This window comes from Rhineura floridana, chromosome 3 (genome assembly GCF_030035675.1).
Source record: "Rhineura floridana isolate rRhiFlo1 chromosome 3, rRhiFlo1.hap2, whole genome shotgun sequence".
Classification (NCBI taxonomy): domain Eukaryota; kingdom Metazoa; phylum Chordata; class Lepidosauria; order Squamata; family Rhineuridae; genus Rhineura; species Rhineura floridana.
This window is the reverse complement of record NC_084482.1, coordinates 56,814,391-56,828,132: the sequence shown is the minus strand read 5'-3', so window position 1 is coordinate 56,828,132 and position 13,742 is coordinate 56,814,391. Positions and strand designations below refer to the sequence as shown.

Genomic DNA, 13,742 nt, shown 5'->3' with positions numbered 1-13,742 from the left:
CCGACTGGGTATTTGGGTGCAGCACCAGTCAAGGTCTGAGGAACAGGGAAGGGGCATGGTAGTTATCCATAAATGTTCCATCATTCTCACCAGGAGACCAGTCCATCTGGGAGCTGTATGTGAGCATTTGTACTTGCTGATGGCTGCATGGCAAAGATAGAACCATAATCTTGTTAGTGTCCCATCCACTTTACTGCCAAACCACCTCTCTGAGCTAGTGGAACCAGTCTGGTATTGTGTTGGACAATGAAGTCCTACAGGACTTCCCATATCTACTCTACCTTGATAGAGATAGCTCAGGACCTCATGGTTGCCATGACAACAATGAGTTCTCAGTACATCATTCATTCAACACATCATGCCCTGACACATATCATACCCTAGAGCTGGTTTTTGCTACAGGGGGAATTGGGAAGGATCTGGAGGTTGAGGGGAAGTTATTACCCCATTGTCATAGATGCTGACTTCCTGGTCAGGTTTGGATTAGCTGTGACTAGCCCTCCCCACGTGGGGGCAGTTAAGATAGTACATCCTCAGAGATTGATGAAATCATATGGATTTCTGAATGGTCTTGGGAGATTTTTCAGGCTGCATAACTGGTGCTCCTGTTGAGGTCCTCATTTCACTGTGGAAAGATGAAATGGAGAGGGCTATTGGCACAATCGTTCCAAAGTGCCCTTGGGAAGTCAGGGAAGCTCCTGGGTTTTCTGGCAGTGGTGATGGCAAAGATTCTCTCTCTCAGCCTCTGTTGCGTACTCAGTGAATCACCCAGCAGAGCTGTTTAGAGTGGTAAGTTGACTGGTGTAGATCAGTGCCTCATCATTAACAATGGACCATTCACTAGCCTACTGCAAAAGATTTGCAAAACACTTAGAGGGCAAAATCACTCTGATTCATGCCAAACGTGATGCCACAGTTAGTCCAGGACCATTGGAGGTCCCAGGAGCACTGCTGAGTTTCAGCCTCTGGAATTAGTTTCAGTTGTTGCAGCCTGACATGGACAGGACATTTGTAGCAGTGAGGCAGACTACATGCACTTTTGATCCCTGCCCATCCTGACTACCAAACTCTAGTCGGAGGAGATTGACTGGATGGGTCCAGGCAGCAGTTAATGCCTCATTATGGGAGTTATGCCGACTGTCTTAAAAGAAGCAGTGGTAGGGCTCCTCTTGAAGAGGTCCTTCCTGGATCCAGAGGTTTTAGAAAACTACCATCCAGTATCTAATACTCTCTTCTTGAGCAAGGTGATGAAGAGGGTTGTGGCTGGCCAGCTGCAGGAGTGCCTGCAGGAAGCAGATTATCTAGACCATTTCAATCTGATTTCAGGCCCATTTTAGCACTGAAACAACCTTGGTTACCAAGAATGACAACCTATCAGGACAGAGACAGGGGAATGCAACCCTGTTGATTGTCCTTGATCTCTCAGCACCATTGACTATGGTGTTCTGGAGGAACACTTCAGAAGTATGGGAGTTGGGAGGCACTGTATTACAGTGATTAAGCTGCTACCTGCAGTGTTGTTACCAGAAATTAGCATTAGGAGACTGTAGCTCAGCCCTGTAGCTTTTGAATTGTGGGTTCCTGCAAGAGTCCATTCTCCTATGCTATTCAATATCTGTAAGAAACTGTTGGGAGGTATGCAGCACAGTGCTGTCAGTATGCTGCTGACACACAGCTCTCTCAAATCCATCTGAATCAGGAGAGGCTGTAAAGGTGTTTGATTGGTGTCAGCAGCGATGGGTTGGATGGGGTCCAATAAACTGAGGCTTAAATCGTACTAAGATGGAGGTGTTGTAGGTGGGTGGTTCCTCTATTCAGGAATCAGGTGTATAATGTGTCCTGAGAGGGACTGCACTCCCCCTAGAAAAAGCACTCCTAAATTCCAGCATGTCTCGTCTCAAGTGGCTTTTGTGGCCAGGAGTGCCTATGCCCCTCTTAGGCTGCTTCAGGACCAGGATAGTCTGATCTCAGTTGCCCATGATTTAGTGACCTCCTGTTTAGACTACTGCAATGAGCTCTATGTGGGGCTGCCCTGGAAGAAGGGCTGGCGCCAAAGGACGGCCAGGTTGGGCCCTGGCTAAGGGCCCCTGCGGCCCAGAGGGGCCCCTCCTTAGGGTGTGGGGGTAGTGCTCCCTTTCCGTGATCCTCGGCAGGGTTGACTCCCAACCCTGCCACAGATCGCAGAGACAGAGCCCCAGCCCCCCCTACAGACCATGCGGGCCTGTGGTGCCCACCCGCTCCACCTACCTCTCCTCCCTTTCTGTGAATGCCTTGCATGTGCAGCTGCCATCAACCAAGATGGCAGCAGAGGCTTCTCTAAGGGGCTGATGCCCCTACCGCCATCTTAATTGATGGCAGGCATGTGCGTGCACACAGCATAGGACACATGCATACCATCAACAAAATTGGCGGCAGGGGTATCAGTCCCTTAGATAAGCCTTTGCTGCCATCTTGGTTGATGGCAGAAACCTGTGTGCCCAGCGCGCAGGGCATTCACAGAAAGAGAGTAGAGGTAGGTGGAGCTGTCCCACACGGCCTGTGGGGGAGGGGCTGGGAGCAGGCAGCCAGGGGCAGGATGGCACCAGCCCTGCTGGAAAATAAAGCTAGTGCAGAATACGGCTGCTAAGTTAATAAATGGGGCCACTCGGTGGGGTCACGCAACACTGGACCTGTAAGCTCTGCACTGTCTGCTAGTGAGCTACCAAGCCTAATTCAATTCAGTGTTAGTACAAGCATACAAACCCTAAACAGCTTTAGGAGCAACTAAAGGAGCAACTCCTCCAATATCAACCATCTCTCCCAATATCAACCAATTGGCAGGGGAGGACCTATTGGTGGTGTTGCCTCTGGCTGCTGCCTGGTTGGCATTGACCTGTGCCAGGGCCTTCTTAGTGGTGGTTCCTAATTTGTGAAATGCCCTCCCTGGTGAGCTGCATCTCTCCCTTTGACTTCCAGGATAAATTTTAAAACATTCCTGTTCACCCAGGGGTTGGATGCCTGTAAGATGCTGGCCATGGTAGCCTTGAAACTAGCTACTGTGAGGGCAATGTGATTGCTTTTAAATGTTTTTAGATGCTTGGAATGTTTTGAAGTTTTTTAGTTCGTTTTTAAATTGTTTCATTTTTTTATTTTAAGTTGTAGTATTTTAACTTGATGTTTGCCACCCTGGGTTCCTTTAGGAGGAAGGGCAGATTAGAAATTTAATATTACTATTAAAATCAATGTGTGCTTCCAAAAGAACATTTGGATCTTTGTGTTTCCAGCATCAATGTTAAGTAGCTTTACCATGCCCAGTTTGGTCAGGTAAAGTTTGGAGTTGTGAAGAATAATCACTTACTTCTCCTTAACCATACAAATCTATGTTGCTGAATACCTGACAGTATAAAAATCAGTCTGTGGTCAACCTTGCATTGCTCTGGCAAGACAAATAAACCCTTAGTAACTATAACCTATGCTCACCATGGGGATGTAAGAAAGACACTAAAGCAAAAGTGCGTTTCATATACATATTTATATATGTTTCATGTACAAAGTTACATTCTGAACCCCAAGGATTCAATAATAAATACTGAAATAACTTCACTGCTATATGAGCTTTCTGGCTCACAGAAAGAAGCCTCAAGTTTTAAACAGACAGCAAATTTAATGCTGCAGTATCCATCTCAAGGTTACAGAGGCAAGTAAAATTCAGCATAAAGTGTCTAGACAACATTTTCAAAAAATTAAAGATTGTAAAATGTGTTAAATCCTGTTTAAAAGATTAAGAAATGTGCAACAAAGAAATTGTTAGAAGGAAAAATAATTAGTGTATAGAACAATGTTTGGAGGTTCAACGTGGGTTGTTACAATATGGCATAACCCTGTTAGGAAAATAAAGTTAGCATCCACAAAGAAATGTGTTTTTCCCCCTGTGTCATTTTTACAAATTTAGGATCTTTACAAGATCCTTTATGCGCAGGGTCAACTGCAAGAGTGCCAAGTCAGTTTCAGTCCTTTGGTAACTTTCATAATACTCACATGGAAATAAATATTCAGTTACACATTATCTTCAAGACACCGTGTTCTTTAGAATAATTAGCATATTAGATTATAAAAACATTTTGTAGTTACTAAGGCAGCATATGATAAAGTGTCTACACTCTGCCAGCTCTAATTGATCCAATGCAGGAAGACCTTACAATAAATGGACAATATGGCAGGATATATAAAAAATTCATTTTACTTTTTACCATGCAAGACACATTTACCTAGACAGATCATGTGCTGCATATTTTTGTGCCTGAAATGCTCTCTTGAATTATTAACAAAGCTGTTAACTATCAAGAGATTCATTCCAACTTCTGATTTTAGAACTATGAGTATGTGATACATAAGACATTCTCCAAACAGATTTTTTTAGGCAATCATTTGGTGCATGAAATTTAGTAAGTTTTACCACCTATCATTAAAAAGTGCTCTGGAACAGGGAGTGTATACATCTCAGTGAATGATGATGATACCCACCTTCTAAACCTGCTATTCCTTAGGACAAGGGATACATTTAAAAATGAACAAGGGAAGAAGAATGTATGCCAATTCCTCACTTGCACTAATAGCACAAGTCTCTACTGGTCTCTTGTCTCCTCTGCTGTGAATAGCAGCTGATCAAATGATAACAGAATGGCAGTTTACCCACTACATCTGGTAAGCTATTAAAAATGCTACCCAGATGCATCTGTGGTCTGACAGCAGTAAAGCAGAGAAATAGCTCATTAAATATTTTTTAAAATGAAAGCAACACACAAAAAGAAAAAGAAATCTCGTTTCTCTTTCCAAGAATCTGAATGTGGCAATTCAACCTAGTGACCTCCTGCTTACACTACCGAACGATATGGAGAATATTTTCAAGAAATCATGACCATCAATGTAAGGAGTCCAAAGGGGCCAACTAAGGTACAGGACTTAAAAGTGATGGGCTCATGCAACTGTGAAGAAACATTTTGCTTGGACAATCAATATTACAAGCCGTAAACACAGCTAAGACTGCTTGGAGGGCAGCAAACAATCCAAAATGCGTGTCTTGATAGCAATCATTTGTGCTGAGTTAGGCACACGCAGCAAAATGTCTACTTTTCCCCTGAACATCTCCCAATTGATTTTTATACTCTCCCATGTTCAACAAGTGCTTGAATTTGCAACACAAACAAGTGGGACGTGTGTGTATATGTACGCACATGGACACTTTCTGGAAAATAAAGAGAAAAAAGCTACATGCTTCTTGGGATCTTCCATAGGTTTTTAGATCAGGGTTCTTTTTCTTCAATTTTCTGAACACAGTTGAACCATTTGAAAATGTTGAGTAAACTGTGATCATTATCACTTTTGGCATATTGGAGGGGAAAAAAATCTATTACCAAGATATTAGACATTCAATAATTTTAACCACACATTTAATGATGTAAATACATACTTACCAGAACTTATCAGTTGTGTACAAAATATGGTGCTTAAAAAGTATTTATACATATAAATCTATAACCAATAGACCTGAATGTAGTTTTACTAAAAATTTTAATCAGGTAAGATGCTCATTTCTTTTTTTAAAAAGCTGCCTAAATAAATATTTACACAATAGACATTAGCTTAACATGATTTTTAAAAAATTAATGTGTGTGTATATATGTATATATATGTGTATATATATATATATATAAATACATGTTTCCTTGACAAATCACAAACTGCTCCAATTGCATAAAAATGTTTAGGCAGTTTTTCAAGACTGTTTCTATTTTTTGTTGTCATTTGACACTCTTGAAATTCTTCCATTCTGTCACTTCAATCTGCTCCCATCTAATGGGAAGAGCCCAGTCTCTTGGTGTGTACTAGCTGAAAGTTAATGTTTTAATTCATATTTTCCAAAAAATGAAATATTAGGCAACTGCTATACCCTTTAAAGAATTAAAAGGATAGCATTCAGCTTAGTTTTGCCATCAGGTCAGTAAATCTGTAGCAAAGGCAGTCAATCCAAAGCTTAGTAAGACAGAATGAGTTGTATGAAGTTATTTCTGTTTCCTAAGACTTGGGGGTAGACCTCAAGACCATCTACACTGATGCTGTCCCATTAGCATAAGTGATTACACCAATGCAAGTTATCTGCAACTCTCCACCTATAATTTCACATAATAGCTAAACGGACTATGAAAAATAAATCATTTTAAACCTAATTAGGGGTGACTTTTCCCTTTCTCTCACTTGAGCAGTTAAAGCTATCACCTATTTTGCTCCCTGTTCGAGTATTTTTATGTCAAGTGTCCTGTATCTGACCAGCTAGGGTCCAAGATGATAGGTGTGCAAAAGTAACCATCCTCTGCTCAAGGAGCATACAAGAAGGTTGCAAATTATTTTGTTCAAGAATGTCCTTTGAGATTAAGCAAGATGTTTCCAAGTAATCTCAGGTACGGAAACTAGGAAAAGGTTCTTCCCATAAAATATCACAATTCTCATTATTAAGGGCAGTACTTCTCATCTTTAGTGCTATTAGCAATTAAACAAGCAACTTATGTTATCAGCTCAGGGCTTGATATAAACAGTACATCCAATACACCAGGGTAAACAAGATTGGTAGAATTCAGAAATGAACAAATAAAAATGTACAACTTGTTTTAACCCTCACTGAATGTATAGAGTATCACTTGAATATATTTCATCTGATATTTTTGAAATACTACATTGGAAGTAACTTTGCTGTTTTAGTTAATAAATTTGTACAGATGAATTCAAGATGTTTAAACTTAACCTATGGTAGAAAGTGACACCATAAAAATGTATTGCAGTGGGGCATACAGTAAGCTGCATTTGGGAGACTAAATACAGCATTTGTCTGTTTAAGGAAACCAATTTGTTCTTGCTACATAACACTGATGCAGTAAAACAGCACAAGCTAATTCTTGTATTGTTAAGGTTTGAGATACAAAGTCAAGTGGGAAAGAAATGCTCAGATGTAGTGAAATGGGTTCCACAGAAATAAAACAGAACCAAAGACATGCAACAGCTTTTGCAGTCCCAAGCCATTTTCAGGGGGAAAGGCTTATTCACTGCCACACATAACTTGCCACACTATCAAGTGGCTCCTCTCAGCTTTGGCTACAGAAGGCTCAAGTTGTAGTGCCTCTCCAAGGATTTCTGATTCACCAACTTCATCACCTGGGAAGGAAGACAGAACATTTCAGATGAACAGGCTAACATGATTACAAGGAACACAAAGAAAAGCTGCAACGGCCCATTAGAAATTTGAGGCCAAAGAGAAATAGCTGCCATCTGCTCTTGTGGTCAATGAAAACATACATTTTCTTAAAATATACTGAGTTGCAGGCAATGTATGTATGTAAGGGTATAACAGCACATGTTGCTAGAACCCATTGCCATCTGCTGCCCTCCTTTTCTGCAATGGTAATGCTAAAGAATGGGAACTGAAAGAGCTCTGAAACAATAAGAAGTCTGCCTCTAACTCAGGTGGATTCTTACTGCAGAGTCTCTTGGCAGTAATCTGCAGCAAGATCTCGTGCCTATGACATTTGATGGCCCATCAGGCTGGGAACAGATTTTTCTACTTTCAAATAATTGTTTTCTACAAGCTGGCCAATCTACGTGTTCACTGATACATGATCACCAAGAATACAGAAATATAGCTAGAGAAAGTTTAGAGAAACCACTAAAATTAAGCAATCTTTACATCTACTTGCAATTCAGGGGGGAAAGGAGTGATTAATCTTCTACATTTTATTTAATTGTTCTAAGCTTATAAAGATAGCCATTTGGGAAGGCTCTTACCCATCCTGAAGTCAATGTATCCTTCTCCTCCACTTATCACCAACATGGATTTTAAAGGAACTTGGCTGTTAGATTCCTGTGTCGATAGGGTAGCTTTATCACCAGACAGCTCTGGACCTCCTCCGGTCTGGGGACAAATAACCTGACCTAGATGCCAAAAGAAAAGCATAAAAATTACATTTTATGGAACAGTTTGAGAACACAAGTTTCCCAAAGTGATTAAGCAAGTGTTGCAAGCATGTGAAAAAGACAGCCTTAATGGCCACACAAACCCTCCAATTAAGCTTTCCCTTGTATTACCAAAAACTTACTGAGACTTTACTTGCTGCTCCACTATCAAGGGTGTATAACTTTCTTGCCTGGTACATCTTAAACATCCTTGCTGAATTAATGCCATCTCTCACAAAGTATGAAAAGAAATTGTAAATGTTGAGACATAAAAAATTACAAAGGTTGCTGTTGTAAGAAAATCAGTCAGAGAAATGGCAAGGCAAATGTAAAACTAAGGTCAGATTTAAACAGTGTGTGCCTTAGGAGCCACCACTCCTGTGGTGGTTCCCATGTTGCTAACATCAGATATAGCACCCTTGCCCACTGATCATCACAAGCCACCTAACCCAGGTTTTATGTATTACTTTAGTGAGATGAGAATAACCATAGGAGTGGCCTTTCCCATACATGCCAATCACTGAAATAAACAGCAAATATTTCTGACTGCAGTGACACATTGCTTAAAATCTGCACTGGACAGGCAGCACAGTTAAAACTAAAACTAAGAAGGGAGAGGTTCAGCAAAATTGGTTAAGAAATTTCTCTTTCCCCCGAGTATTAATACAATACTTGGGGACAGTACTGATGGCTGGGATTCAAAGAGGGCTAAGAACGATTAATAGTGCTTTGAATTATAGCTTGCTGGTGCAATTGGTTCAGCAGTCAGACCATTTTGTTGAACCAACTGACTATACTTTGTCTTCACATATGAGGTGATGAAACTGAAACTCTTGCCAATACTCTAGTCATGTCTTGTATAGACTCCGGTAATCTCCTCCTAGCTGGCCTTTCCATTGATTCAGAATAGCTATGTTAAATTCACTGGTTACAATGATAATGAAATTCCTATTTCCAAAACTCTACATAAGCTTCCACTATCAACATCAGCTTCAAGTTTCCAGCTCATATTCAAAGTACTCCAACATCTTCTCTAATCCTGTCTCTCCTTTCCATGCTATCATAACTGGCTCACGCTTTCCTACTACCTAAATTCTTCTGCCTTTGGTCCCTCATGTCTTCTCAGACTTCCACCTCTGTGCTTTCTTCCATGTTCCCCGTGGTGACAATAAAAAAGATGTACATGGCTTGTGCACATGCAACCGAGGATTTCTCCTTTTCCTGGCAACAGCATTTCATGTTCCTCTGATGTCCCTTCTGAAGTTCAGGGAAGCTTGTCATGTGCCATAGTGCTTTTGGTAGAAGGAGACTCAAGATGCTGGGCTGCATACACAGAGCTCACCATCCAGCCCTCTGGGTGGGGGCTAAGCCCGGAAGTGCCCTCCCTCCACCAGCATGTTAAAAGCCACTTCTTTTGCCTCCTTTGTCTTTCTTGAAGCTATGCTCCAGAAAAAGCCTTTCCAGAATCATCCAGCCACCCCATTCACACTTAAAATGTAAATGACTCTTCCCTAAATGTAACCACACATTTGCCAGCCAATCCCAGAACTCTCTAACCTGTGTGTCTTGTGTTATTCCAATGTAGACTTAAGTGAAAGTACCATAGTCAGTAAAAGAACTGATATAGCACACTGTTCTAAATAGCACTCCATTTGAAGTGCAAGATAGAAGTTGATTTAAATATCCAGTTTGGAAAAGGGATGGAGGTAGTAAAGCGAAGAGAGAAAACCCAACAGAAGGGAGAAGCACTGGGCAGAAATCCCTACATTGTGGGCTGTATCCAATGAAGTAATCCTGTTAGAGCAAGGACTCCTGCCTGTGCAATGGGACCTCCTCTCGTGCCCCCCAATGTGTTCTGGGGATTCCCCCAACCCTCCAGAGCAGATGTGTGAGGGATGCAGGAGCAGCGTGAGGAGAGGGAGAGAGAGGCCTGCTGCACAGGTGGAAGACCTTGTGCTAAAAGGAAGTCCATTGTTGGACACAACCCATAGGACAGAAAGCAAAAATATAACTTTTCAGACTGCAGAAGACGTAGCAAGGATTATGAAATAAAGATTTCACAGGATCAAACGGTTTCAAGTTAGTAATTATGGAAACAAACATTTCATCCTATCACCAGAGAGTGCTGTGGCTGGTTTGAAAACAATGTTCCAGTGACAAGGCAATCAGTACAGAATAATACATTAATGCAGGGGTTCCCAAACTGTGGTCCGTGGACCATCAGCAGTCTGGGAGCTTCAATCAGATGGTCCATGGCATGTCTGTAGGTTTGTGGCTGGAGACAGCACATCCATTGCATTAAATATTAGTATTGATCTTTACTGTATTTTTATTGCTTTTATTTCTTGTATTGTATTTCATTGTATTACAATTTTAATTCTACACAATGTAAGTTGTAATACAAGAAAATACAATATAAAAGAAATAAAAAAACAATAAAAATACAATTAAAATCATATAGCATCTTGCATAGTGCATTGTAATTGCTACAATAGGCAAAAAAGAAATCATTAAGTGATCCACCAAGACCCTAAGAAATTTTCAGGTGGTCCATGGAGAAAAAAAGTTTGGGAACCATTGCATTAATGAAATGTAGCTAGGAAATGTCTCTCCACTAACATAATTTGCTAGCCCTGTTGTTCATTTCAGATAGTTCCCTTTGTTTCAGCATAAGAGTATGTTACCAATTTCAGGCAGCTGCTGAAGCAAAGGCAAATTATTCTTGTATTTTTTACCTAAATCAGTTATGAAGAATCTTTCAAGAATGTTATAAATACATTCAGCAGAGTAGTGCTTCTTGACTGACATCTAACAGTGCCAGCCAATTTGCGCAATGGACTTTCCCTTCCTTTTCTCCCCCAAGTAGCCCCTGGCCTGCCATAATCTGTTCCAGAGGTTTGGGGGACCCTCTGGAGGAGACTGGAGCGGCATGGGTGCTGCAGGAGTGAGAAGAAGGGTGAGTCTTGTTGGCTCTGTGTGAGTTATCACCCAGGAATTTCACATTCAGCACAAAACTGTATAAAACTGAAAACTGAGTAGAAATGTTACACAAAAGCTTACCAGGTACTGCAACGAAGAATTTAACAGCATCGCGATGCCCATGGAAACAAAGCTGTGCATGTGCCATTGAACAATAAGGTATGAAGGTTCCAGGTGTCACTTTATCACTGTTTTCATCACCATATACACGTATGACACTGCCTGGACGATTGCCAGAACCCATTGCTGCTTTGTTAGCTATAAAGAGAGACAGAAAATATTTTCCAGTTGAAGTTGACAGTTGCAAATATGATTATTTATCAAGTAACCTCATGGTACCAATCTAGAAACTAAAGCCAACTTAGATAAATTAAACAGAAAGGGCAAGAAAATGCCAATTCAAGACAGAGCTAGAAAGCAATAAAAACAGCATGCTTAGTTATTTGAAGTACCTTAGGAAAAAAGGGAGTAGCTTGCTAGTCTAGCATAATTGTACATTTTCAAAATAAAAAAATCTATGTTCACAAGAAAGTATGTAGGTCAGCTATTTCCATAGTGAAAACACTAACTGAGCATATCAATAAAATATATAATTCTAATATATGATTTTTAAAAAAGGAATTCCAAGGTAACCATGTTAAATCTGTTGCAGCAAACACTCCAGGGTTCTCTGGCACTTTAAAGGCTAACATATCTATTGTGACATTGGTTTTAATGAACAGGTCCCACAAGAGCTTTTGCTCCAAAAAATTTAGCCTGCCTTTAAAATGCCACAGGATTCTCCTTTTTAAGAAAACATTTATTGACAATTATGGTTCTTAGATCTCTTAAAGCCAAGAGTTCAGAAGGGTGGGGAGGGGAAAAAGAGAATAAATGGCTATATTTCAAGTCCTTCATTTCACTTCCACAAAGGGATCTTGAAAACTACAAATCTTCTTGCAATTTTGTATGCTAGACACACAAAACTATCTCCACTCACAACAACATCAGAAGAGGGAAAGAAATGTGATTTGTAATAACAGAAATATGATGTGGATTAATGACAGTTATATGGTTATGGTATTATCACAAATGGTGCTGGAAAAAAACAAGCTGGCATGAAAAGTTCAGCTGCAACAAAACATGAAGGCATTAAACTGCTCAGCAGATTTGGTGGTCATTTAGCAAACATAAAAACTGCAATGCGGGTAACTGCAAGTGAAAAAACGGTTTAGGAACATACAAAAAGTGGGGAGCAAATTTTAGAGAAATGGGAAACAGCCTCAAAGTGGCTATTAGAGAAGCCTGAGAATATAGAACTTTTTTTGTTTGGGATCAGCACTTACCCCTCAGCCCCAGTAAACGTCCCTGGTGGAGGATTACAGCTAAAGTAAGAAAGGAGGAAAGGGGAAAATGGATAGGTGTGACAGCAGAGGAGAAGGATTAATGAGAACCCACTACTTGTGGTCTGGTATTTGATAAGAAAGAGCTTTATATATTAGCTCCTAACTACAGAAGATGCAATCAGATGAATATAAACAAACATCTTTCTTGTTAAAAGTTTTAGCTTCAGTGGCCAAAGGAAGTAGCAATACCTTCATTTTGTGACATACTGGCAAACCATTTCCCCTTTCTCTCTTTTCTTTAAGAAGGGACACTCTCAAAATTGTCAGGAATCAAGCTGCCATCTCCTCCTCCAGAAAAAAAAGTCCATCAGCCTATTTCTCAAATCCTAGTTTGTGTGCCGATAAGCAGGACTAGAGTACCCAGTTTGCATGAAGCTCACTGCTATTATGCACAACAGTGGACATTATTTTGAGTAAAGGGGTGGCTGTTATCTAGAATTTCCTGCCTCCACCACCCTCATACTTACCTAGTCATATGATGCTATGCTCGGTTACTGATGCTTTCTAGATGACAATGTCACAAACATTATCATCACAATCATTAGAACGTCTTCTAGAGGGACACACCAACACCTTGTCTCCTACAGAATTGTGAGCACTGTTGCTACAACAGGTGGTGATAGGGATATCTGCACAACTTGGCTATTTCTATAAATTCTTGCCCATTTATAGAGAATCCTAGAAGCATATGCAAAAATCCCAATTCCTCTTTCCCATCCTTATAAGATTCTTCAAAATGCAGAGAATATTTCTTTAAAAGATGGGAAAGAGGAAGAAGCTTGCCTAAAGTGAATCTAGCTTTTTTCAGGAGCATTTTCACCATTTAAAAATCTGTTATGATTTGAAGCATTTGTTTTTACTGAATACACATATGCAACATAAAACCAGACATTTAATGGATGATCAATGCAATGGTACAGTATGAAAATCAATGCATGTGGGCATTCAAAGCAAATATGAACAAATTCATCATTAGCAAAATATACTATGACAATCCACAAGAGTCGACTCCGCCATCATGCCAGTATTGCAAAAGATACTAGAAAAGTATGTATTCTCAGCATCATGACAGAAAATCTGTAGATATTTAAATATGATTAAATAAGTATTCAAAAATGGAAGTCCCAAGCAGAGAGTTTTTGGGCAAGGATTTATGGATGAAGTGGGCTGGGTATTAAAACAAAATAGTACTTTATAACCATTTCCTTAAATCACATGTGCATTTCAGGCAGTTAAAGAAACTAATCAAAATAGAATCAAGTTGTCCCAAGCGTTCATGACCTCAGAAGAGAAGCAGCCACCTCTCTATGCCTGTTTCTCCAGTCACGTGCTGGGTAGGATTGTGACAGCCAGAGAGGATAAAGTAGTCACCTGCAGGATCTATCAGGAATTGCAGAC

The 13,742-nt window shown here is 40.3% G+C and overlaps 1 protein-coding gene across 6 annotated transcripts in view; it reads right to left on the bottom strand.

Annotated features, from left to right (window-relative positions):
* Positions 1 to 3,501: 3,501 nt before the first annotated feature.
* SPAG9 (sperm associated antigen 9) overlaps positions 3,502 to 13,742 on the bottom strand; it is a 150,358-nt gene continuing 140,117 nt past the window's right edge. For 3 of the 6 annotated variants that reach the window (XM_061615999.1, XM_061616000.1, XM_061616003.1), the window contains 4 exons: positions 12,285 to 12,323; positions 11,041 to 11,217; positions 7,813 to 7,959; positions 3,502 to 7,185 (listed from right to left, as the gene is read on the bottom strand). In XM_061615999.1, the coding sequence (XP_061471983.1) occupies positions 7,070 to 7,185; positions 7,813 to 7,959; positions 11,041 to 11,217; positions 12,285 to 12,323 (479 nt within the window). In that variant the 3' untranslated portion in view covers positions 3,502 to 7,069. The remainder of the gene's footprint in view (positions 7,186 to 7,812; positions 7,960 to 11,040; positions 11,218 to 12,284; positions 12,324 to 13,742) is intronic. The other 3 variants (XM_061616001.1, XM_061616002.1, XM_061616004.1) reach the window with 2 other exon arrangements.